At 48.1% G+C, this 27,317-nt stretch overlaps 1 protein-coding gene across 1 annotated transcript in view; it reads right to left on the bottom strand.

Annotated features, from left to right (window-relative positions):
• Window positions 1-2,027: 2,027 nt before the first annotated feature.
• Pard6g (par-6 family cell polarity regulator gamma) overlaps window positions 2,028-27,317 on the bottom strand; it is a 63,476-nt gene continuing 38,186 nt past the window's right edge. The window contains exon 3 of the mRNA XM_005065416.4: window positions 2,028-4,711. Within this exon, the coding sequence (XP_005065473.1) occupies window positions 3,855-4,711 (857 nt within the window). The 3' untranslated portion in view covers window positions 2,028-3,854. The remainder of the gene's footprint in view (window positions 4,712-27,317) is intronic.

Below are 27,317 nucleotides of genomic sequence, written 5' to 3'. Positions count from 1 at the left end.
GAGAAGATAAACAAAATTGACAGACTCTTGGCCCAATTAACCAAATAAAGACATGATCCAAATGAATCAGGAATGAACAAGGAAACATTACAATACCATAAATAAAATTCAGAATATTGTAAGGTAATTCTTAAAAAAGCCTCTATTCCATTACATTGGAAAATCTAAAAGAAATGGATAAATTTCTTGATTCAAACCAACAAAGTTAAGCCAAGAAGAGATCAAAAGTCTAAACATACCCATAACAAATGAGGACATTGAAAGAGTAATAAAAAGCCTTCCAACTAAAAAAGCTCAGGACCAGATGGATTCACAGCAGAATCCTACTAGACTTCCGAAGATCTACATCCATATCATTAAAAAGAAAGAAAAACAATACCCCCTAACTCAATGTATAAAGTCAGTATTAACATTAATATCAAAACCAGGTAAAACAACAAAAGAATAAAAACTGCAGACTGATGTCCTTGATGAATACGGATGTAAAAATCCTCAATAAAATACTAGTAAACTGAAAACAGGGCACATATCAAGAAGATCATCTACTGTGTTCAAGTTAGCTTTATTATCTCCGAAATTCAGGGATAGTTCAACATACTTCAGTCACTAAATATAATAAATCATATAAATGGACTTGAAGATAAAAATCACAGATTATCTCAATAGCTAAAGGAAAAAAAAAAACACCTTTGACAGAAATCCAACATGCTTTTATGATAAAACTCCTAGAAAGTAGGACTGGTGAAAATGTACCTCAGCAGTAAAAGCTATCTAAGAGAAGCCCACAGCCAACTTTATCCTAAACAGAGAGAATCTTGAAGCAATCCCATTAAAGTCGGGAATAAGATGAGCTGTCCACTATTCCCAGTTCTTTTCAATATAGTGCTAAGAACTAGCTAGAGCAATAAGGTAAAGGTATAGAAATAAGAAAAAAGTCGTATTATTTTGATTTGCAGATACTACTTTATACACAAGAGATCTTAAAAATTCTACCAGAAAACTTCCAGAAATGATTTCAGCAAAGTGGCAGGATACAAAATCAACTTAGAAAAATTAATAGCCTTTCTATACACCAACAACAAATACTGATAAAGATCTTGGGCTCAATCTAATTTACAGTACCTTCAAACACAATAAAATATCTTGGGATGAAAGTAACCAAGGAGGGGGAAAAGACCTTTACAATGAAAAATTTTGAATTTCTGAAAAGATTGAGAAAGAAAATTGAAGCCATCCCTTGTTCACAGGACAGTAGGATTAATATTGTGAAAATGATCATGCCACCAAATCTTAAAAAACAAACACACTACTAGTGATATCTCTGGAGTGGAAATAATTTGTGAGTAAATGGTCAGGATTGTAATAATCTTCACAAAATAGGTAGGTACCAGTGATATAATAAACAATTTCTACCCATGTTGATAACTGAAATTCCAGAAACTGCGGGCATCAGTCAGATCTACATTGCCTGCAAACCCTTCGTTCCTCAGCTGTGTAGATGCCCTAGGACTGTTTCATGTAAAACCAAAAATGCTAAATAATCTGCTTGACTTCATTGGCTGGAAGGTGGCTCCCAGGCAGCATCTGTGCTCTGGGTGTGTGACATGGATGAGTGGTTTGAGTGAGAATGGCCTCTGTGCCTTACGTATTTGAATGCTTCGTCACCAATCAGTGGAACTGTTCGGGAAGGGTTAGAAGGTGTGGCTTTGTTGAAGGGTGGCGCTGGGAGTGAGTGAGCTTTGAGCTTTCAAAAGCCCATGCCAGTCCTACCGCCCACCCCCAATCTCTGTCTCTCACTCTCGCTTCTGTCTCGTGCTTATGAATCAGGCGGAAGTTCTCAACTGATGCTCCAGTGCCATGCCTGCCTGCCTGCTCCTTGCTGTGACAGTCATGGACTTACCCTGTGAAACTGTAAGCAAGTCCCCATAACTTATAAATGCCTTTATAAGTTACTTTGGTCATGGTGTCTCTTACAGCAATAGACAGTAACAGAAGTATATCAGCAACTATCAGCAACACACATTAACTCAAAAGCAAAAAAGTTTATTTTCTGATATATAAAACCAAAAAAATTTAATATATAATGACATAGATTTTTTTCCGAAGGAAGAAATAAAATGTAGGAGTAGAGTTCTACTTAGAAAATACACTCAGGTATCTGTTAAACACATGTAGTTTCTCATATGCAACAGCTCACAAAGGTCAGATAAAGCCATTAAGTTCCCTTGAATAAATTGATTCATAAACCGATTCACATTTGCCAAACAACTTAAGCACGGTAAGAAACAACTTTCCATCTTGGTATCAAACCCAGTGTATTCAGCACAATATACCAAGCGACAGCTTAGCTGAGAACAATTCTTGTAGTAACCGGTCATCAGTTTTTTTGGCTCTGTAATACTTGTAGGAAAAACACATTCCAAACTACTGCAGCAGCACAGGAGATGCTTGGTCAGCACTGAGATGCATCTTACCTTATGCTCACGAACAGACGGTGGATCATCCTCTGCACACAACTGAGACACAGACCCAGCAAACAGTTCCTCAGGAAAAGTTACATCTGCCCAATAAACAGTTCTCCAAAGGAAAAAAACCAACTTCTTAATAAATTCTGGGTAAGGGACAACACAGGGATGCAGTTTCCTCTGTGACATTCACAAAGTCAGGACAGTTCTGCTTCTGACCAGCAGGTGGGGCTGTCAACCTGGAAGGCTGGGAAGACACTTTAAACCTGTATTTACATTAAAGATTCACTTGGTCAGTTTGTTCTCAGTTAATAAATGCGCCATTCTCTCTGCAACATTGTATCCAAACAGAAAACACAATTCGTGTGCAATTTGAGTAAGACAGTAATAGGCCTCTAAGAAGAGTGATCTGTCACAACTATTTTAAGTTGCGTGTGACTGTTTCTACTTAAAGAAGAGGACTCCTGCCAGTGACCACTGGTGTAGGAATGTGCACTGACATGCTCTCATCTTCCTTATAAAAGCAAGCAGCTGTTTTAAAAGCAAAGCTAACACGTACTGTTGTGGTGCTCATCTCCATTTCTCTTGAAGTCATCTTAAAACTGTCCCATTCAGTCAACCCAAAGAAAACCTTGATGTAAACATCAGCTCTTAATCCATGGGCTATCACCGGGCCTCACCTTCTAGCCTCACTGTAAGAGGCTGATGGCAGTGACTGCCTGCCTGCCTGCCTGCCTGTCCAGGCTGGGACATCTGCAGATGCAGCCGCTGTAACCCCAATGGCTTCTGGGTATAGGCCAGTGGGCTTTTTGGGCTGGCTGTAAGTGGTGTGAAAACAGGTTCTTCCTGTAAGGAGACCTATCCTTAGACAGCTTCCGCTTCCTGTCACAGCCACACTTGGTCAGTGGAGTGTTCAGGCATTACGAGATTTTTACATGAATGAATTAAAAACATGAATTGTACTATTTAAAAAAGTTATCCATAAAGATTTATTTTAAAAACAGGTATTTTTAAAAACTTTAAAAACTCTGTACTTTAGCATTGTTTTACTCTGCAAAGGTTCTGGACATGCCCTGAGGCCTGGCTCAGAATATGTGCAGGTGTGTATATTTTTAAATTCTGTGAAAAAATCCTATAAAAATAGACAGTATTCTTGTCCAAAAGCTTAAATAAAGAGTAGGGTTGTAGGAATGATGATGAAAAAACGAAAGAAAAAGATGAAGTACACAATTATTTTTCTGACTTTAAAATTGACATAAAAAAGTAAAGTATTTCCTTTTGGAGTCACTAGACATCTAATAGTACTACATACTACTCAACACTTGCCACCCATGGCTCTTGTTCCTCACAGTGTGTCTGGCAGCTCAGCCTGTCCAAGTGGCTCAAGCCCTAGAGTGTGATGGCTGGTCCATGCTCCTCCACACCTCCTTGAGGGAGGACCAGGCTGTGCCGTGGGTCTGGTTTCAGGGAGCTGAGAAACCTGTGGATGCTGCCATTGCTCTCCCTCCCAGAGCTATGCAGGACCATGTCCCTGTGCAGCCTGTGGGCAAGGCTGGTACCATTGGCCCTCGAGAGGCTGCCTGGAGGTACAGCCTGTGTCTTGAGAATGTGCTGAGGTTCCAGAGCCCCCTCAATGACGATGTCGGCTTCCTCATCACTCTCCATCTCTTCAGAGTGGAAATTCTGCAGAACATGGGTGGCTGGCAGGCTGTGGTGACTGGTGGTGCTGTCTGTCGACTGGACAGAGCTACTGGATGTGCGGCTGCTGCGGACCACGTTGTTCCTTTGGTTGGCAGGCTTGACGGTGACAATGAGGTTGTGGCTGTTGGCGATCATCATGTCTGTGACTTGATCCAATGTCTTTCCAGCTACCTCAATCCCATTTACCTCCAGGACTTCGTCATTCACAGCCAGCAGCCCAGTGCTCTCTGCAAGGCCCCCAGGCACCATTCGGGAAATGAAGATACCCGGTACTTTCTCTAGCCCATGGGGGGTCACACGCACGCTGGTTCCATCTCGGATGTAGAAGCCCAGTGGCTTTTCACAACCATGCCTGTAGAGCCTCACTCGGCGGTGTGTCTCGGGGAGGATGTCCACATCAATGATGGACGACACTGGGCGGAAGTCATGTGGCATGCTGATGTTGAGGTGTGTTCGCCGGCGCAGACCCTCATCCCTCAGGGTCACCAGCACTTTCTTCTTCCTTGACAGAGTGCCTGTTCCAAAGCTGTAGTGGTCTGCTTCCTCTGAAACAGTGCGGAGAGTAAAGTGAGAGGCAGATCACAAGCAGCCAGAAAGCACTAGTAATCTCTGCAGTGTTGAGAAGCCTGTGTCTGCTGCCTCAGATTCTGTTACCTGCCTTCCAACTACACTCCACCCCCTAGTCTGAGTCCCAGAAGTACTGTATCTGGGACTTGATGCCCAGAAACACTGGGGTAACTGGGGGTTACCTCGCTTCCCTGTGGATATCTCCAAACTGGCCCCAGGGGATGAAACCAAATACATAGAGGATGAGCGGTAGAATGAAGAACCCACAATGAAGAGAATTAGCGAAAGAAGGGTTAAACGTGGGAGTCTAGCAAAATCGAGAACAGGTCATACCACAGCACGGCCTGACTGCAAGAAACTTCTGCAAACATGGGTTAAACCACAGCACAGCCTGCTGCAGAGAGCTTCCACAGACAGATGACTGGACTGGGGGGTTCAAACATCCAACCAAGTCCCTAGATGATTCCCTGTTGCCTCACTTCCAGCTGTTAGGGCAGAGAACTTGTTCTGTCTTAGGTCGATCCCTAAAACAGACTCTCCTCTCCCCCTGTAAGCATCGTGGTGTCAGCAGCACTCAAGCCCGGACAGAAGGCGTTTCTTAGGGAATTGTTTTTGCTTGTTTTTCTGAACAGTGGCTGATGAGGTGTGACACAGCACCTTGCACCAGTAGGGTGACAGGCCACTGCAAGACAAGACATGTTTGGGTGAATCAGCTGGCCAGGCATAGGCTGAGTAGCTTGGTCTAAAGCACAGTTTTTAGAAGATGAGAGGCAGAGTAGACTGGTGTTTGGAAATGCTGAAGAGATCACTCAGGTTAGAAAAACAGGACGTTTATTTTCATATTAAGTCTTTCATTTGACACGTGAGGCTATAAAAGAAAGCACATCGAACTCAGATCAAAGGCCTCAGTCCCCATGGCTCACCTCCCTGGATACACATGTGTCTGTTCTACACACTGCTCCTGTGGAGTCTGTGCCTCATGGTGGTCTCCTCTGGATGGACTTGGGGTGGTATGGTGCCTGTCTTTGCCAACAAAAACCCAGCTAGGAGACATTTCTCTTCCCAGTCCCCCTCTCTTCAAAAGCTGACCATTTCTCAGACCCACGCCCTTATGAGCAGGATACCGAGAGGTGGCCTGCTCACGCCCTGTCTCCCAACAGCCTTTCTAACATGGGCTTTCTCACTTGCATGTCTGTAAAAGATGGAAGACTGATGGAATCAGAAGAACCAGAACCCAGGCAGGAAGAATGGATGAGAGAAAAGAAAAGGAGAGCAGAGTGGAAACAGCCCGGGAGTGGTAAGACAGTTCTAACACCTAGGGAAACTTCTTGTCTTTCATTCTGGAAGAAGGCTGGTGTGAAAGCCCAGAAGCTTGACATGGACAGGAAACTTAAAGCCAAGAGGGCTAGTGCTAGGGACAGGGCCAAAGAGGACAACATCTAGGTTACAAAGCCCAAGAAAGAAGCCTGCTGCATCTGAGGCCCTCCTGAGGCAGATGTGTCCATCGCCACACGCAAGAGGAAGCACTCGCCTGCTCAGTTCAGGCCCAGAAGAAAATACTCCCGCTATGGCCACATACCAGCTGGTGACAAGAATGGTGGCTCCTTCATGGCTAAGCTTCAAGAACTGCCATCACCAGAAGGCAATGCCTGAAGCTAGGAGCATGGCCAGCCCTGCATTCAGCACATGGGATCACCATGAGCCTGCTCCTTCAGGGAGAGCCTCACAGTCACTGAGCCAGAGCTTGGAGTGGGTTTCTAGAAGAAGCCAAGCATTGGTTTGTGGTGTGTGACTCAACTCCTTCCCTCAGCTGAGTTCCTCTGCATAGAACACCCCAGAAGCCTATCACACCAGTGTCTGTGATGTGACCATCCCCAGACACCACACCGAGGCTGTATCAAGCAGCAGCTAAGGAAGTCAGTAAGGTGAGACCTAAGACCTGGAAAAGGCAGTGTGAACTTATTGCACAGCAAGAGTCAATGGAAGCTGTAGACTTGCAAATTTTACCACACCTAAAGCCGGTCCTCAGCCCTGCAGTGGAAAGTGCCCATGAACTCATGCTCTGATTTCTTACCAAGAACCTAATTAAATGGGCACATTTTATCTCTTTTCTAAGTTATTATCTGTTTGAAGGTGGGACTTTTGCATCTCCTGTAAAGCAGGGACTGGGGCACTAATGCATTGTGTGCCTCGTATGACAGAGACCCTGAAATTGTAAGCAGTGAGTTTCAACAAACCAGGTTCCCTAACTTGGTTTCTGTGGTGTTGGCTAGACCCTAGTGTCCAGCTCTTGCTTCTCTGGCCCTGGCCCTGTCTGTATTTCTAGCTCTCAAATTCATTTAACTATGCATCAGAATTTCCCATAGATCTAAAGGTTCTGACACGGCAGCTTGTTCCCTTTCGGGCCCATCATGATGACTAACAGAATATTCTGGCTTTTCAGAGAGACACTGGGCTACAGTAACAGTGAAAGTGAACAAGTGGGACCATGGGAACTTAAGGGGCCATGCTCTACCACAGCTCCCAAGACGGCTGTGTCATTTGTGAAATGAAGGGCTGGGGACAAGGTACACCCAGACATACCAGCTGGAGATCACACATCTCAGAACAGCAAGCCTGGAGCTGGTGCTCCTGACAAAGTCTACTGATGGGGAAGTCCTGTGCATATGTCAATAAAGCACTGTTGGCCAATAGGGAAGCAAGATAGTGGGACTAGGATTCTGGGAAAGAGAAACGCAGGGAGTCAAGATGTAACTGCCATGGGGTAGGAAGCCCGGACCCTTTTCTCCGGTAAGAGAAATACTTAGATTAACAATTATGGAGTAAATACTTAAGTCAGAGATAGCCAGTAAGAAACAAGCAAATGGCCAACAGCTTCATAATACAGTGTCCTGTGTGTTATTTAGGGACTACAACGTGGCATAGCTCAGGTGACTGGTGGGGAAAAAACCAAAGCAGCTGGCAAGGAAAAGGCTTCACTCAACAGTCTACAGAGTGGACAGATCCTGTGTAGAGCCCCATGAAAGGCAAGGTTGGCTGGATAGCCGAATGGTATACCACTGTCTGATATCCAGGAGCCCTTGGAAGAGGCTCCCCCGAGGATGGAGCAGGTGCCAGTACTGCTCCCTGGCATTTCTGCACTGACTTCCCTCAGGCCAGTTCTGGAAACAAGTCCCACTATGGGTGGTGGCTTGTCTCAGATGCTCTCAAGATGCTGTCTGTGGGGAGTGTGACCACAGCAACGTGATCAGGGGCCCATAGAGCAGGACTTGAGCTCTCTGTGTAGCAGTTTTTACAGGCTGGCCATGTTCCGACACCAGCTAAGCAGGTCCAGAGCTCTAGTCCAGCTCCAGTACCCATGCAGTGAGGAGGGACTGTGCTCCAGGTTAGAGCCTCATCCTGAGAACCATGAGTTGGGAAGTTGGAGACCAGGTTTAGCACTGGCAAATGGCTGTGTAAGGAAAGGGCATGCTGGCTTCCAGACAGGAAGTAAAATAGTGAAGTGTTCTGGGGGGAAACAGGCAGATGCCACATGAGATGAAACAGTGCGTGTGTGACTGGTACTTTTTGAACTCTTGGGGAAATGGTCCACTGTGGACTTAACATGGACTGTCTCCTAGCAACTGCAGTGGAGAACACACACTCCCTGCCTGCTGCTCTAGGACTTGCAGTGAAGGAGAGAGGTGAGCTGCAGCCCACAGGCTGGCATGCAGGAGTTGCAGACAGCAATGTGTTTCTATCTCTTGCGTATAAACCATCACATATGGTCTTTATTTGCAAAAATTCCCAAACTCTCTAAAAACAAAAGTGTTCTAAAGAATGCCCCATTCCTAAAATTCCAACCTTGGTTTCTGAAATGAATACCTTTCAAAAGAGCAAAATTGTCATAGCTTCTTCACCAAGCAACATGCTAAACTTTCTATTTTCTACAAGTAAACAATTAAAAGAATTTCATTTTTTGAGCTGGATATATCTTGTTTTCCCTCATATTCTCTCTGTCTTTGTCTGTCTGTCTGTCTGTCTCTCACTCTCTCTCTCTCTCTCTCTCTCTCTCTCTCTCTCTCTCTCTCTCTCTCTCTCTCTCTCTCTCTCTCTGTGTGTCTGTCTCTTTCTTAAACTTCTGTTTCAAGATGTACTCAATAAGAGGACATGGAAGGAAATGGAAGTCTGACCCTTAAGACTCTGGTGGCTACAGATTTTCAAAGAGATATTTTCTTACAGACAACCCCTTATATTGTGGTTAAACTGTCCCTAAGGCTGAGCCAAGCCTTTTCTTGATGAGGAGGAAGCTGCCTCCTTCAGGACTCAGGGCTGTGCCCCTGGACAGCGCCTGTTTACTGGATGTTGTCACAGGGCAAGAACATGAAGGTGCCCCTCCTCATGTGCGGGTCTCCTCCAGGTATGCAAGTGTTTGCTTCTCGGCCCAGGGAAACCCAAAGCCTGGTGTCCCGCCGGGCCTGCTGAGGTCTTGGCATGAAGACTGGGATTTTGGATGAGGATCAGAATCTATGTCAAAGTTCACCTCAGATCACTGCTGTGTATCATGGCTGTAGACAGAAAACTCAAGAGAAGCTGACTCATTGATCCCACATCTAACAACGGATGCTAGAGAGGTCCCAGCTCTGGCACTGAGCCACCCACGACCTGTGCCACGAAACCCAGGTCACCAGCCCGTAGCAGCTTGGCAGCCCCAGGCAGCAGTCTTGTATGTGAGCAGCTGCAGAGGATTACACTGCCTGTTGGCTCCTAAGGAGACTCACCTGACCACTTGAGCCTCCACTGCCCTGGGAGTCTTGGCTGCATCAGACAGAGATGAGATGTCTGGAATCGCCAATATTGCTGCTCCAGGCCCTGGAGCACCTGCATGTTTGAACAGGCCGTTTCTAAGCAACGGGGAGCTTCAGGCCAGGACACAGGCTCTGGAGCTTCTGCCTCGGGAGCTTCACCAGGGTGAAGCAGGACCATCTGCTCCATGACCTCTGCTCTCAGCAGAGCTCCATGTTCACAGGTCATGTGCTTTGTTCGGGATGCTTTCCAATGCTCCCCTGCTGTGGACAAGTGTATCCCTGGTATTCCCATTCCCAGAGGAAACAGAAACACAGGCAAGCCATTTCTTATCCATCAGGAGCAACAGGCAGGCCAGACAGGTACACGGTGATCTCTACACTCATCCTGGGGACCTTCCGCCTCAACAGCGGATGACATCAGTTCTGCCCTTTGTTTGTTCTGCTAAGTCTCCCAGAGAGCAGCAGCCTGAGCATGTGTCTGCATGCCCCCTAGACTGGGAATACCAACCATCCACACTGAAGAACACACGGGGTAGGGGCTTTTGTGTCCCCTGGTGAGAGCTCTGAGCCCAGCTGTTTGTTCAAGATGCTCTTGCAGCTGGGGCAGAGCCACAGCTAGGGCAGGGCTGTCACGATGAGTGTCTGTGAGCAGCCTGGTGGGTACACAACTGGAAACTGACTGCTGGAGCGTCTGCCACATGTCGGCACAGCACACAGAACTGTCTCGCTGTCACTCACCACAAGGCACCAAGGAGCAGGTGTGGGGGCATATTGGGGAAGATGGTGAGGAAATCTGTCCCCCATGACCTGCCTCATGCTCCTGGTCACATTCCTGGGTCCAGCAGGCATTCAGAACAGCCCTTGCTTGGAAGGGCATGCTCTTCCCACAGCTGCTTGTCTCAGTGATACATGTTTTAGATGACATAATTAATTTTAAATGAAAACACTTTTGAGACAGGCTCTCAACTATGTAGCCCTGGCTGACTTTGAACTCACAGAGATTTACCCGTCTCTGCCTCCAAGTGCTAAGATTAATGGTGTGTGCTACCAAGCATGCTCAGCATTGTCTTTTCTAAGTGATGAACACACAGGGTCACATTTCGTCACCTGGTTCCTCACAATTTGAGATAAAAGCACGGATATGTCAGTGTTTGTGTGTGTGTGGATCACATAGTATGATGCTTTTTCATTAATGCTTAGATTGGGGATATTTGATAAGTAAACATGCCACTTTGAAAACTTTTAATGGCTAAGTAGGATTCCAATGTATGAGATTCCCTGGATTTCTTTAACTCACCCTGTTGTCAGACATCTAGTTAAATTTCAGTTTCATCTGACAGCTTGAACTGTGTATGTCACCGAGTGTGTCCTGAAGGCAAGTCTCTGTCACAAGCCCCTCTGTGAATAGTATAAAATAATCTATCTTAGCTACTCAAAGTTATGCTGGGCCCTATATGTCCTGATTGAACCACAGAAACGAATTCCAGAAAGCATCACCAATGCTAGTGTCAGTCTGTAATTATGAATCAATTTGGTGTGTGCTTGTGGCACAGGGAGTGACCGTCACACGGCGTCCCTGCTGGTGAGCAAGAGGCTGCTGGCTGAAAAAGACATGCTTTTGAGAAGTGAGAAGAATGGAAGACAGAAGGGAGGAAACAAAGACAGAGCGTGCTTTTTGTTCTGAGGAGGACATCAGAGTAATGGACTGCTTGCAAGACCTGACTGCTTGGCCAGCATGCCCATGCAAGTGTGTCCCCCAGCCTCAACTTGTCTGTGGGCAGCCGGCTTTCCTCCCCACACAGCTAACTCAGACGTAGACGCACAGGAAACATCTAGAGGAGCCACACCACTGCGCACAAAACAAGCTGGCGCAAGATCCCACTTCTAACAACAAAAGAGACATCAACTTTTTAAAGCCTGTCAGAGAAGTTGAAAAGTAAAATGTGCCACGTGTTAAGAAGGGACCCTCCCCCAATTCTCTGGCAGTTCTCTCTCTCCACAGCTTTGTCTCGAAGGTTTAAGACTTATTTCCTTCCTCTACTTTCTCCTCAGCCTCTAGCCTCTAGGGCACCCCAGGTGATACCAGTGCAGAAAAGCACATTATGAAATTCCCTTGTGTGGGTACCTGGACGAACAGCACCTGGGGCAGGCCTGGTGCGCGCCAGCACACAGACCCTGCAATCTCAGGGCTGCATGCAGTGTCACGCTCAGGCCAAGGTTGTTTCCACCTGTGCTCTCCCAACGATGAGGAAACAAGGGCACAGGGTCACTGCTGTGGGTCAGGATTTGTAGTGTCTTTACTATGACAGACGACCGTCCCCAGCTCTGCTGGACTCTGCATCCAAAGCCCAGGGCTTCTGGGAACACATGACGGCTGCATGTCTAACAACATGTCCTACAAGCCTTCCTGCACCGTGGCCGCGTTTTCAGGGCTGTTTCTAGTCAGACAAGGGGCAGTCTGCTGTGTAGTGTTGTCCACCTGCAATCGTAGCCACTGAGAGACTGAGACAGAGGATGGAATTTGAGGCCAGCAGGAGGGAGCCACACAGAGCAGCCCTGTCTTTAAAATGAAAACAAAACAACCCAGACAAAAAAGTGACTCAAAGCCAGGGAGGGAATGGCGGCTCCCAAGAACTTCCTGGTGGAATGCTGGTGGCTTGAGGAGCTGGAAGTGCTCGCCCAGCTGACAGCACCTTGGGTGCCTGCTCATCCCGAGAACTGCTCATGTGAGGAGCCTCTGGAGTGGGATTGCCCCTCCACGAGTCTGCCCTGCTCATTAGGCATTTGGGCTGCTGGGCTTCCCCGAAGCTGGCGGTGCCCAGCGCCCCTCCACAGGCTAGTGAAAACAGGAGGACATACCCAGAGCACGTGTTTCAATCCTCCCATCTCCTGGGAAAGGAGGCTCATCCGTGCTGTACAATGTGCGATGCTAGGTTTCAGAAGATAGGTTAGGGCAAGGAAGGTCTAGCCTGCCTTATGTTACGTGTCACAGGCCCTTGGAGGGTTCCTCAGGGTCCCTGATGACCCCACAGTGGACAGCTCTATACCACCGATCCAACAGAGCCAGGGTTAGAACGTCCTGGTCAACGGGGAAGTGACTGGTGCATTGCAATGAGGGAGGCTGGGTGCACGTGCCCTGAGGTGTGTAAGGATCAGGTGCCTTATGGGTCCCCTGAAGCGGCTCTTCTGTGAGATACCTGTTGGTTAAAACCACTTTTAGAGTATACAATTTAGTGACTTTTAGTTTGCAGAACCATTGTCACTGCCTAGCTATGGGATGTTTCTATCACCCCATAAGAAGCCTGTACTACTAATGCCCCCGTCTTGTTGCCCCTGATAATCGCTCAGTGATTCCTTTAGGGATTTGCCTGCCTGGGACACTTTCCACGAACACAAACAGGCAACACAGTTCTTTGTGTCTGGCTTCTTTTGTGCCACGAAATGTTTTCACTTCCCAGTTTTTCCTTAAGTTTCATCCACGATGACCAAGTTAATTTCCTCTCATGTCTGAGTTCCATTCCTGTCTGAAGATGCCCGCATTCATGTGTTCACTCAGCCAACCATATTCACTTGGTTATCTCTGCTGTTGCCTATTGTGAAGGGTGCTGTTGCAAACACACATGCCTACAAACTTTACAGTCATTGGTAATCCTGGTGTGTGTGTGTGTGTGTGTGTCGTATTAAAGAAATAATCTCCAGTGAACTAGCCTTCATCCCTGTCTGTGGATTAAACACGACCCACCACCTCATAGTCAAAGCAACTGCTGCCACCGTGCCTTTCCCAACACAAGGAACCGTACTCTCAAGCCATGAGCCACAATTAAATCCTCCTTTAAAAATACACCTCCAGATCCAAGTCTATGTTCTCATACAGCGCTAAGTCCCAAACACAATAATTGCTGCTCCGGTTTATGAAAACAGAAGTGCATCATCACTCTTTGCTTCTCCCTCTGCCTTAGAGAGCTGGTTCCACTCTGCCCAGCGCTAACAGAAGTGGCACGACGTAAAATTGAATGGGTCAATCTTAGAGAACAAGCACTACCACGAGGGGCCACCCGCTCGCCCAACTTTACACAGACATCCTGCACATCAGCAAGGGTTCTGCTTTGGGCTGCTGAAGAGTGTAAGGATTCAGGCGTTATGCTGGTCTGCCCTTGTCCCTGGCAGAATGCACTGAGGCAGTATCCTGGCCAGCCCAGGGTTCCATGCATGGTTGTACAGTCTGCATGCAGGGGAAAGGACCCCTTTAAAAGAAAGACCTCCCCACTTACACTCTCTTTCCACTGTCTTCTCTTTCCCCCTGTTCTCATGGGGCAGACAGGACTGTTCCTGTCTCCTTCTCTTCTGTCCTCTCTCTCTGTGTCTCTTTATCTCTTTTCTCTGTCCTTCCCCCTTCCCTTTCTAATAAAACTTCTCACTAAGCTCTGTCTGTCTGACATGTTTGTCCCCCACCTGGGTCACCCTCACTTGCCATGGAATCCTCCAACGTTCCCCTCTCGCATTTTATCATAACAAAGAGCATCTACCAGGCAGGTAGAAAGATGGAAATCTGCGGAACATCCGGGGCAGGGTGTATGGTTATGGCTGGCACCAAACAACCTGTTTGGAATAGACCACAGCCATAGGGAGGGACAGTTATAGCCCAGAGATGTCCACTTGTAGAAAGGGGAAGAAAGCAAAAACAGGTGATTTCCCCCCACACTAAATACGTTTCTTTAAACAACTCTTTCTTGAAAGTTGCAAAGTGAAAAGAAAACCAAATGCTGACAACCCTGTCTCTGCAGAAAGAAAATGATGCCTGGGTTTTGGGGAGAGGGCTCTGGGCTCCTGAAGCTTATGCCAGTGTGCTGCCACACATCTTGGGTCTAGCACCCCAAGTTCTCTGTGGAGTCAGAATCCCAGGTGCTGAGCAAGCACACTGCTGCATGTTCTCAGCTTCTAGGCCTTGGGTGCAAAGGCTCACTTGCTCGGTCAAGTCAGGAGTCACTTTCTAGTGCGCTGGAGTCTGCTGGCCTGGAGGAACGGCTTGCCATGTGTGGTAGCTTGAATGTACCCATAAGCCCAGAGAGAGTGGCACTATTAGGAGGTGTGGCCTTGTTGGAAGTGTGTCTATCACTGTGAGACTAGGCTTTGAGGTCTCCTATGCTCAAGATGTGCCCAGTGTGGGACAGTTCACTTCCTGTTGCTGGCAGATCAAGATGTAGAATTCTCAGCTCCTTCTCCAGCACCATGTCTGCCTGCACACTGCCATGTCCCACCATGATGATAATGGACTAAACCTCTAGAACTGTAAGCCAGCCCTAAATAAATGTTCTCCTTTACAAGAGTTGCTGTGGTCATGATGTCTACTTATAGCAAAAGAAATCCTAAGACAGCATGTCTAAGCCCTGTTATGACAACCATGACCCGAGACCATGCTAGCTATGCTGCGTCTAGGGTTTCTGCAGAACCCTAGATCTGAATTGGATTTGGCACTTAAGCAAGATCATGGCCAGGCCCTTTCCCAGCAAAACTCCAGAGGGCTTGTGGGAGGTGTCTATTCAGTTCCTCATTGATTCTTATGGTTTTTGTGGCTGCCTTCTTTTGACAGAAGGGAAACTGAGGCTGTAGGCTGGAATGTGCCTGCAGGACCAAACTCTGGTGCTCCCATGGGGTGACACAGTGACAAACAGACTAGATTAAATAACAAAACAGGAAAGGTCCAGTAACCCTACCCTTTATCCACAGTCTGGCACCTCAGTTCCCATGAAGCGCATTCCCAGGGCTTCTAGACTTCTGATTGATTGATAAATTGAAAATGTTCCTGTAGGCCTTTTAAAAATTTTTTTCTTTCTTTTTCTTTTTTATTATTTATTTTTAAATTTAAATTTAAATTAGAAACAAGGTTGCTTCACAAGTCAGTTCCAGGTCCCTCTCTCCCTTTCCCTCCCCTCCTCCCGTGCCCTCCCACCAGCCTCCCCCAATATCCCCTCATTTCCCCAGGGAGGGTGAGGCCCTCCATGGGGGTGTCCAGAGTCTGTCATTTTATCCAGGGCAGGGCCTAGACCCTCCCCCAAGAGTTCAGGGTGAGAGTGCACCTCACATTGTTGGATGGGAGTCCAAAGTCCAAGGCTCAATAGATTACCTAGGTCCTGGAGGCCCTTTTAATGAACATTTCTGTTTCAGTTCTGAGTTCTGGGCACAGGGTTGCTCATCTGACTGAAGCTTTAAGCAACAGCCCAGCTGGTCAGACAGCAGTCCTGCAGCCATCCTCCTCACCCCCTCGGCCCACAGGGAAGGAGCTGCCTCCGGCCTACACGGGGCCTGTTGGCAGACAGTCTGCTCCCCACCACGGAAGCATAATGAGAAAGGAGGCCGTGAGCTGGGAACCTGCTTCCTTCTGAATTAGGTTCTGAAGGGAAACTAGAGAGGGTCGAGCAAATCAAGAGAAGAGAACAAGACAGAACCAGGGTATTGCAAATAAGCAGCCAAGTGTGCAGCGGGCAGGAAACGCCACACAGGCAGGGCAGGAGTATGTGCCTGTCTTTCCAGCTGCTCTCAAAGTGAACCAGACAGTTCCCACTGGCAGGGAGGGAGGGAGAGAGCACACCAGCCTCAGCTCAGTGGAACCCACAATAGACCTCTCCCCGCTGCCAAGCAGGCTGGGAATTGCTCTGTTGGTCGCTGCATGGGAGAACCATCTTTTACTCCGCTAGGCATTCCTTTGGCTGCAGCTCTCACTGCCTTCCAGACCACAATCGTCTAAATTCAGCAAAATCAGTCACAATGATTCCTCTGTTCCTAAGTGGCTGTAACACTCTCTATAAAATTTTAATTAGTAAAGAAGGGAAGATAAAATAAGTGAAACCTTCAAGTTCAGTCTGAAATCTTTTGGTGGGAGAGGAGCTGTGGACACCCACAGAACACGGCACGCAGGGCAAAGTGTGCACACGTGGGTGCTGCTGAAATAAAGACCGGTGTAAACGTGTATGTGGGAGGGGCAGCACATAAAAGCCCTGAACTTGTGTTTCTTGTGACTGTTTATAAATATGTCAGTGGTCAAGTGTCTTCATTTTCCTTGGCCTTTCCTGTTCTCCTAACAAAGTAAAGTTGGTCTACCTGAGGGAATCCCTCCTGACATGGTGTGTGTGGTGAAGTTGGTCTACCTGAGGGAATCCCTCCTGACATGGTGTGTGTGTGGGTGAAGTTGATCTACCTGAGGGAATCCCTCCTGACATGGTGTGTGTGTGGGGTGAAGTTGGTCTACCTGAGGGAATCCCTCCTGACATGGTGTGTGTGTGGGGTGAAGTTGGTCTACCTGAGGGAATCCCTCCTGACATGGCATGTGTGTGGGGTGAAGTTGGTCTACCTGAGGGAATCCCTCCTGACATGGTGTGTGTGTGGGGTGAAGTTGGTCTACCTGAGAGGATTTCTCCTGACATGGTGTGGGTGTGGGTGAAGTTGGTCTACCTGAGGGAATCCTTCCTGACAGATCGGGGTGCCAGGCCTCTAACCAGAGATGGCATTCACAAGGACCCATGAGGTCAGGAATGGCGTGAGAGCACCTCTCCTTACTGCTAGCCTTAGCAACTAAGCAAGGAAAGGAAAGGAAGCGGATCCAGGAGAGCAGTAAAACTCTCTGGGAGTGGGACTGCTGGGCTACACTGGAGCCCATTACCAGCAAGCTTACCTGAGGCGCGCACAAGGCCAAACGCACGTCTGTTATGAAGGCTCCCAGTCACAACAGCACCTGCCCCCTGAGAAGGGCCAACAAAGCAGACAGTGCCCCACCCACGCAATGATCATTTTCCATCACAAGAAACACTGTACATGCTGTAACATGACAAACCTTGAAAATGACAAGCTGAGTGATGGAGGACCATGAACTGTAGGGTCCGTTTATACAAAATGTCCAGAATGGGAAACCTATAGTTTGAAGGTAGACTAGTGGTGTTCAGGGCATGCAAAGTATTAGGGTGACTACACAGCAGTCTTTTCTGGGGGGAGGGTGACGAAAATGTTCTAAATTTCACTGTGGCAGAGGCTGCACTGACATCCGGCCAATGGGATACTCTGGACAGGCCAGTGACAAAGCTTTTGCATGGCTTGTCCTGACCTGCTGCAGTGTCATATGTCTGAGAGATCTGAGGGAGTCCACGGTTTGCTTCTAGCCCACACTCTCCTTAAACATTAACAACTGGAAACCTGGAAGCCTCGCTCCACCCCTCTTCCAGTGAGCATGAGTTGCGAATATGCCTCTTACCTTAGGATAGCCTGTCCTCCATCTTTAAGCAGGTCTGCTATCTCCCAAGATCAGGAAGATGCGCCAATGGCCTGAGGGGTGGCCTGAGTCCCAAAGGGGACCTCTACCCAGGGTCTGGTGGCAGACATGGCGAGTCTGTGAATTCCAGTCAAACTGACAATGGCTGTACCTTTCTGCTGAGGGTTCTTTATTCTGTCCGCTCTCAATTGCTTCTATTTTGGTTACAATGGCCTTTTAGCAATTTGAAACTGCTGGGCCCAGCTGTACCCAGCAAAGCACAGTCGTGAGGGCTAACCCCAGACCCTTGACTAAAAGGAACACAAGGAGCTGCTAACCACTGCCGTTTCGGTGACACGGTGCGCATGCACCTAGGGGCTTGCTTCTCTGCCACGCAAGAACCTGCCATCACTGTTTCATCCCCCGTGCCAATCACACCCTGTCAGATAATGATGAATAAAATCACCTCCTTTTTGTGTAAGACAAATAAGCTACACAAAGGCAACATGGAAAGAGTTGGAATTCAAATATACATTCAACATGGAAAACATTTCTTCACTAACTCTGGACACAATACTTTAGTGAAGTCCCGCCACCTTGGGGACCCCTAAAGGGGGGAGGTGACTGAAGAGTAGTGTCCACTCACCCTGCCTACAAGACTCCTCCCCCGACAGAGTCCTGCACATGGCCCCCTCTCTCCCACGTAGGAGTCTGTGAAACCACGACACTGCTGTGGAGACTCTTGGCTTCCAATCAGCATTATGCTAAGACCTAATCAGGTGACAGCACAGAGGGGCTCCGGCTAATGGGGTGCGTTCTGACAGCTAGAAAGTCAAACCCAGATGGCTGCTAGGCATGTTTCCTCAGTCACTCTCTCAAGCTGTCCAGCTGGAACTGGTAGCAATGGGCTTCATGTGGAAGCTAGATATACACCAAGAACACAGGCCAGGTCAGCCCTGCATACAGACATATGTGTGCGAAGTTCATACCTGCCCTCTTCAGCTTCCTGCTCCAAGTGCGATGTTTACATATGCATTCTTTCTAGTGCATTATTGGAAGTGTTGAGTTAGTAGCTTAACAGGACACCTCGCAGTGCTTAGGTTCATTAACTCAAGCATTTTCCAGCTAAACACCGAATGTTGCACTCTGAGTAGTAAGAATTGGGTCAGGTGAACTCACAAGCTTAAAGGTGTGGCCTTGTTCTTAAAAGATTCACTTTCAACAGTCAACTGGATCCTCCCAAAGTAACAAATTGTAATATATTGTAAACTGATTAAAATTCATTTTGATGAAAGTACACTAGCTCTATTGGGTTTTTTTTTTCCAAACTTGGGAGTCAAAATTACCTGAATGTCATAGCACCCTGAAGGGTAGTTATTCTAGGTATATAAACAAACACCACAGCATACATACAGAGACAAGCATGTGCACACACCCTCATTCACACACACTCTCACATGTACTCACAAATTGCATGCACATGCAAACTTTACATATGTGTGTAAAGAGGCGCATATATACTCTTGCAGTGTACACGTATGAACCCACATCCTTGCATACATGGTCAGTGTACTTGCATGTGAAGTAACTCTTGCTGCTGCTCTCAGTCCTGTCTCTTCCTCCTGCTTTTTACAAAGCAGCACACAACAGCCAGGAATGGTGGCTCATGACTGTAAGCCCAGCACCAGAAAGTGGAGGCAGGAGGATCACCCACACTTCATCATGAGACCCTATCTCAAAACAACAGAAGCAACACATAAAAACTTATTCTTGATTGGATCTCCTCAACCAGCGTCTTTATGTTTCCTGGCTGTGCCGGTTCATTTTCTGTCAGTGTGACACAATCTACAGTCACCTGGGAAGCTCAGTTGAGAAAATGCCTCCACCGGATAGGCCGACAGGCAATTCTGTGGGACACTTTCCTGATTAATGATTGGATGGGGGGCCCAGCCACCCCGCAGTGCCACTCCTGCAAGTGGTCTTGGGTTGATTAAATAAGCAGGAAAGTCAGAAAGTAGTGTTCCTCTGTAGACTCTGCTTCAGTTCCTGCCTCAGGCTCATGCTTGAGGTCCTGCCCTGCCCTCCTCCACCATGGACTGTGACAGGGATGGGCGAGCACAAAAGCCCTTTACCCCCACGCTGCTTGTGGTCTTTATCACAGCAACGGAAGACAAACAAAAACACTGGTCTTAGATTCAATTTAAGACATCAAAGAGACTTCTATACAGAAGTTCTCTCCCCAAAATACGTAAGATGGGTTGCTCCAAGATGTATGTGGCCCTCCACGGCCTGCATCCTGTTCCTACTGTAGTAAGGTGATGGCAGCGCCATCAGATCAGGCTCTTTCTTGTGAGGACCAGTCTGAGAGACAAGAGGCTTTCATGGCTTTTAGACATTTGCTTCACAATGGACGGAGCTTAGCTTTTCAAGATAGAAAGTGTGAGAATACGACATGCTGTGGACTGAAATCCACAGGTAGTTGAGTGTGAGCCAGACATACAAACTACTGCAAAGCAGTCTCAGGACCTCCCTCCTCCTTGGCAGGTTGACTGGTCAGTCAGCTGCCGAGCCTGGCGTTGTGGGAGTGGCGGGAAGCGGTAGAGGTTACCCTAGCCCCTTCCAGCTTGGCACACAAAGAACAGACATGCCTCCGCCCAGCTGCTTGGTGCCTGGACTGAGTTAATCCTCCCAGACCGGTAGCTAACAACTAAGGAAACTGAGGCACCAGGGAGCTGAAATGACTGATCAGGGCCTCATGGCTACTGAGTTATGAAGCAGGACTTTGAGTCAGTCACCAGGCTTCATGCCTGCTAGGACTGTTGCAGTTCTGAGGATGTGAATCTGGAAAACTCAAGTTCTAGTGCTGTTCTTAGACAATGTGCTTAACCAAAAACATGCAACAGTGAGGTTCCTCCCCATCCTTTCCCAGTCTCCGCTGCATTTTAATTAGATGTCTAATTAGATGATAGGACTTGAGGCACTGTGGAGGACAAGGCACACACCCTTGTGTCCCGGCCCTGATGCCTGGCACCAAGGGTCCTTACTGGGTACTCAGGTCTGCATACTGCACCCATGTGGATGTCTGGGGAAAAGGAATTTGGAGACCACAGTTTGTGCTTCTTCTAACACAACTCGCCCCTTTCCTCTTTATTTGTAACTCATAACTGAGAGGCCAGTAGAAGCAGTTTTCTGAGAGCTAGGTACCTCCTCATGCTAACCTGACCCGTCCCCAAATTCCTGCCCTAGGCTTTGAGATCCACCAGCCGACCCTGCAGCTTGCCTTTCCCATGCACAGGCAGCACCAGAGACCCTCAGCCTCTTCTGGCTCTCTCTTTGCCCAAGAACGGTTGCCTCCCACTGTTCCTTGTTCACCAATTAGAAAATAAAGGAAACATGAGCCTCTCATTTCTTACAGAGATGGAAGCCAGAGGCAGGCAGGGCCTTGGCTAGTGTGCCCCTTTGGGCACAACACAGCGGGGAATAGTCAAACTAGACTCACAGTCAGGGAAGGTCAAAATAGAATGCACCCCGCAATCTGGGATGGGAGGCTCCTCAGGGCCCTGCAACTTCAGGTGAGAACAAGAAGTACTCGAGAAGTGACACGGTGGCCAGTATGTGGCTGCTGGGACTACCTGGCCCTGGCCTGCTCAGTGGGCTGCCTGACCTGACACTCCCAGGCTGTGGGCAGAAGACAGTCTCCAGGCCATCCACATGTTGTCTCCACCCCAGGGTTGGCCCCGCAGCTTGGCTGTGATTCAGTCTGTATTTATGAGATACTGCAGTGGTTACCAGAGAGCACAGCCATAATCGAAAAAACTGAAAATAACTGTTGGCAGAAAAGCCCATATTTAAGGCAAACCTCTTTCAGTAATTCCCAGGGCTTTATGAAGTCACCACTCCAGACAGATTGCAGAAGTCCCACAAAGGAATGAGGAGTGCCAACAAGGTCTCAGAAGGCAGGCCATCAGGCCCCGCCCATCCTTAGCTGTGGGCCTGGATCTCCTCTGATAAGGAGAGACCAAGACAAACACAAAAGCAGACTGTTCAGACCCTGCTACACAGGGACACTAGCAGACTGCCCAGGCTATCCTACACAAGGGACACCAGCATATTGTCCAAGCCATCCTACACAATGGACACCAGCAGACTGCCCAGGCCATGCTACACAGGGGACACCAGCAGATTGTCCAGGCCATGCTACACAGGGGACACCAGCAGACTGCCCAGGCCATGCTACACAGGGGACACCAGCAGACTGTCTAAGCTCTGCTACACAGGGGACACCCCTGGACTGTCCAGCAGGATGTGTTGGAGGGAAGAATGTCCCTTTTCTTCCTCTCCTTCAAGAGGGCTGCTCACTTTGAAGTCTTTTGAATTATTCCCCCATTGTCACATCAGAAACTCACTATGGGGGCGTTCGGGCCACTCCGGCTCTACAGTACTCAGGTGGGACTTGCAACCACTCCCTGGTAACCCACAGACACTCTATCCCGTAAGAGACAAGTGTGTCCTCTCAAAGGCCTCACTTCCAGGCTCTTCTCTCATCTCTCGGAGACCAGACCTTTCCCAGGGTGAAGACAGTAAAGGAAGCCTCAGTGGCCAAAAGCTCAGAAACCCTGCTGACAAAAGCATCTGGCAATCACTAGGTGGTGATATCATATAGTTATAGTACATGACTTGTCTACCAACTTCACTTCATACAATTCTGTGGCTTTCAGAGTTGCCACCACAGTGTAATTCCAGAGTGTTTCCATCACCCCTAAAAGAAACCCAGGGCTCTGGGTACCCTCCCCTATCCTTAGCTAGCCACCCCAGGCTGCGATATTTTTCTGGCTGATGGGCTGTTTTAGAGTTTATTTACACAAGTAGGAACCAGTGTGCATGTGGACCCGGGTTCTCCTTCTGCTATTAGGGTAGTGTATCTTGGGGCTTCCACTTAATACCATAAAGACCCTGGGTTTTAATATCTGAGTAAGCCATATTTCTGCTGTTCTAAGAAGTCTTTAGTACAAAACGGCAATCCAGATGCAAACGTATAAGTCCACAGGGATAGGGTTCTAAGAGGCAGCCTCCAGGGATGGCCATAGCTATGTCTGTCTCTTGTGCAGACTGTCACCCAAAGGGCATTGTACAACCCATGAACATTTGATCCAATGAAATTCCAGCCACCAGGACTCATTTGTACACGGGTCTAGTGTTCTCCAATTTTAAGACCAACATAGAGAGGATGTGGAGGGAGTGAAGACGTTGGGACAGGCTCAGCACAATCCTGGCTCATCCCCTGATGCTGCATGGCTCTACAAAGTCTCATGGCCTATCTGGGACTTAGTTTCGTCCTCTGTGAAAGGAGCAGTTCCACTTCTTAGACTGCAAGTGTGCAAGCCTTGCACTCCAGGAGAATGTAGGTGGAAGCCAGCAGTGTGGGGAGTGTGTTCAGAGCCTGCAGGGACGGCGTCCTGGCATCCCTTGGTAGTATCCTCGGCTCTGGCTGTCCAACAAAACTCATCCACGTATGAGAGGCAGAACTCCTTACCATCCCCTCCCTGCCTGTGCCTAAAACAACAGTTAGTAATTGCATGCCCATTTCCACAAGGTAGGATTTCTGAAACGCCGCCACCTATGGACCTCTCCTGTGTCCTGGTATTTTTACCCCTCCTGTCTTACACTGTAAAATAACCATACAGTGTGGGAAATGGGTGTGATAAGTAGCCACACAAATGGGGGTGAGAAATGGGTGCGATGCATTGCCTGGACAGACACTGACCAACTAAGCAGAGCAAAGCACATGTTTTAATATGAGACATGCCTCTATGGAGGAAAGGTCTGTGAAAGCTTATCCCAAGGATTTCTTTTGCAAGCCCAAAGGTTGACAAGAGAAACAAATCTATTAACTCCTCTCTAAGACGTGCATGGAAGCTGCTGGTCACATGACCCTGGCTGGAGCCGGTCAGAAGAAAGACCGTCCTGGAAGAGCTGGGCACCAGCACAGGCAAAGCCGCCTTCTATGCCACTGGTCTGGGTGACAGAACAGCTCTCTTGCCTAGTGCCGGTGCTGCACACACCCCTGCAAGTGGGCTATGGACTAAGACCCCTGTCTATGCCGTCTCTTTCCTTGCCTTGGCAGAGTTCAGGCGGCCCTGTTGAGCACTGTAGAGCTGAACTTCCTTTCCACGGTGGCATCTTCGTCTGCTTTCCCTCCCTTGTACACCGCTCTTCGAGCTTCACTCATAGAGGGAAACCTTGTTCCGCTGAGATGAGAACAAACCATCACTTGAAACACCCAGTTCCATACTGCAGTCATGGACGGCAGCAGCCTCCACGTGAGTTCCTGAGGTGATGCCAACAGGACTTCTGTCACAGGATAAGCTACTGAGTGGTTCTTTGGTCTATGCTCAAGTAATATTTGTTTTTAAAATAGTTTATGAATATCCACGAAGCTATTCATTTATTTATTTATTTATTAAGTGGATACATCATTCTGCCTGTATGTGTCCCTGCAGGCTAGACAAGGGTACTGTATCTCATTACAGGTGGCTGCAAGCCACCATGTGGTTGCCTGGAATTGAACTTGGGACCTCTGGAAGAGCAGTCATGCTCTTAGTCACCAAGCCATCTCTCTAGCCCTCAAGTAATATTCCTTAAAGACACTTAAAGCATTTAAACTTTGGTTTATGAGAAAGCCAAGTCTACACATGCGGGTGTACAGCATGAAGATGTTTGCACAGCCTCACTAGGTCTCAGCTCCCTCCGGGAAACAAACAAGCCGGCTTAGATGACCCTTAACCTCTTAGAAATTCAGTTTCCTGATTCTGGCTAGCAGGAGGCTCAGCACTTACAGGCACTCTTAAGCACAGGTGTGCGTAGGTATAGACACTAGACCTCAAGGGGAGAAGAGCCGCTTGCTGTGGAAGCTCACACCAGGAAGACTCACTTCAAATTTAGGTTTGTTTCCAGCATGTATACCCCAACCATCTAAGCCTTGAGTCTAAACATCGTCATCTGTGTCTCAGTGTGCACCAGTGGTTATCCTGAACACCAGAAACATGCGGCTTCACATCCTTTTATGCAAAGTCAGTGTAGCCACACAAATGTTTCCATTTGATCTTGAAGGGGTCATTAACAATCCTGACAGCTGGGATTTGGCTCAGGGGTGGAGCACTCCCTTGCATACACAACTTCAGTTCTATCCCTAGTACTGGGGGAAACATCCTGGCAGATGTAGAGGTCACAACACTCGATGCAGTGCCTCTTACAGAGGGGCCAAGTAACACCATGGAATCCTCCATCCATTCCCACAGCTAAGGGCAGTCTCTGAGCCTTCCCTCCCCACTGAAGTCACCTGGCAGGGACCCAGCCCCAGCTACCTGAAACCCGCAAGCCTGCACAGGCCCCATCCTGAGCACTTGACCTGTGGTCTGGCTGTGGTCTTCCCTCACTCCCATCTGGGAGGGAGGAGAATGATGTAGAGGGATGGATTCTATAGCTCCTTCTGGAGCAGGGCTAACAGGGCTGTCAGTTCTGGGTCCTGCTCCTAGCAAACTGAGTGTGGAATACTGGAATCTCCAGAACTCATTTCCTAATAGAGAGGATGTTTTTCTGGCTCAGAAAGGCCCGGGAGATGATGGACACTCTGCATGTCCTGACAGGAGCTGGGAAGCGCCCTCCTGGTCTCAGTGTGTACACTGTAAAGCCCAGTCCATCACAGAGGTGCCAGTCGCATAGTTCCTACGCCTTTTCTGTGCAGTGTCTGTACACAGGGCCAGGGATAAGGCACCCTAGGCAAGGTGGCCACAGTCAGTGGGCAAGGGCCGGGGTCCTGAGGAACTCAGTGGCTTTTCAGCATGAGATAGTTATTTCTCAAGTGGTTGGCTTTTTGAAAACAAAATGTAACTCCTTGCCTTTGCTGTAGAATGTCGGATGAGGCTACAGACAGGTAGCAATTATAAAAGCGTTCCACTGACATTTTATAGGAATCTGTACCTTGAGGTACCAAAGACTCAAAAGTTCTGAGGTGGGTGGTGGTATGTTTACCTAATAATGTAGACAAGCTGAATGCCACTGGGACAGGTATGGCTAAGATGACAAATTTACAATATACAATTCAGTATTACTACACTCCTTTATAATTTCATAAAGGCTACGATCTCTGGCCCTTACACACCCCACAGCCAGCTCCATGTGGCTAAAATGTGGCTGGACACAGCCAGGGTGAGCATACCCCAGATCACTGCTACAAAAAACAACACTGTAGCAAACAGTCTGAGGTTAATGAGTCCCCACCCCAACCCTCTGAATGTGTTTGTTAACAGCAAGAGCATGGCTGGGGGATGAGCACTGGCGCACAGGTGGTGACCCTTCTGCTGAACCCCGTTCCCCCAGGGGGTTGGGAAACACAGAGATAAGGGCAAAACAGGAAGAGAAAAGTGCCGTGTAAGAGGAAATCCAACTCTCCCTTACGTTTCTGGAAAAAAGAGTTCATGGTGGAAATTTTTATCTCTGGTCTCTAAACCAGATGTAAATCATGTCGGCAATGAAGTTCCTAACATGATGCACAGAAATAAGGCTTCTCTATGCTTTCAGGTGACAGACTAGAGCCTTCAGTGTGCTGAGTCATGGAGAAGTTGGGCCACGGGCTATGTCCCAAGATTCCTGGGCCTGAGAGGTGGGGTGAACCCCGATTACATAAGGCCACACCCAGGGTGTGAGGTCTGAGGGTCCCTGAAGTCAGAATTTGTGCACAGGAAGATGACGATGACATGGATGGGCAGAGAAACTGAGGTAAGGCATTCTGAGGACCCTGTGGGCACTTACTGGGATGTGCTCAGTGAATTCTCTTGGAAGAGACTTGGGGCTGTGATACTCCTATTGGGTATGAGCTGTGTGACATTCGGAGAAATAAGTGACAGTGAGACCAGTCCAGCTTAGCTGCGGTCCAGCACTATCCTGGGGATCTAGAGGAGCGAAGCCAGGTGGAATGTGGGAGTTGTCCACACGCTGGAAGACAGGCTGGAGTCTGGGAACTGACGAGAGAAAAATGGGGAAAGACATGCAGATCCCAGGCGCTTCAAGCCCAGCATCAGAAGGCATAAAGGTACCAGTTAGGTGGTTTCAAGCAGGGATCTGGAAACCATGGTCTGAGGCAGTGTTCCCTTGCCCCCGATGGCTTCTTACGATATCCTTCTCTCTGATGAGTCCTGAGCAGGGCGGACGGCAGGATAAGATGTGCATGGGCCTGGCTGTACCTCCACTGACTTGCAGCTCCATTGCTATCACCTGACCAAGGTATCTTTGACATCATAAACTCTTTGCAGAGAGTGGGCACAGCATGGGGACAGTGTCCATCTCTTTCCATAAGGCTGACCGTGGAGAGAGTACCGACCCAGTTCTCTCTAGCAGTTTTAGCTTTGGATTCAGAATTACCAGTAACTTGGTTGTTATGTGAATGGCTCCTGAGTTTGGTAGCCCAGCAACCAGACACAGGTGCGTATTATAAGGGAGGCTCTGGCAGAGAGGGAAAACCTTGCCATCATAAATATGTAGAATGTTGTTCTGACAAAG

This window comes from Mesocricetus auratus, unplaced genomic scaffold, assembly GCF_017639785.1.
Source record: "Mesocricetus auratus isolate SY011 unplaced genomic scaffold, BCM_Maur_2.0 Super-Scaffold_100015, whole genome shotgun sequence".
Taxonomy (NCBI): Eukaryota; Metazoa; Chordata; class Mammalia; order Rodentia; family Cricetidae; genus Mesocricetus; species Mesocricetus auratus.
Note: the sequence above shows the minus strand (reverse complement) of the source record. Positions and strands in the feature narration are given on the sequence as shown.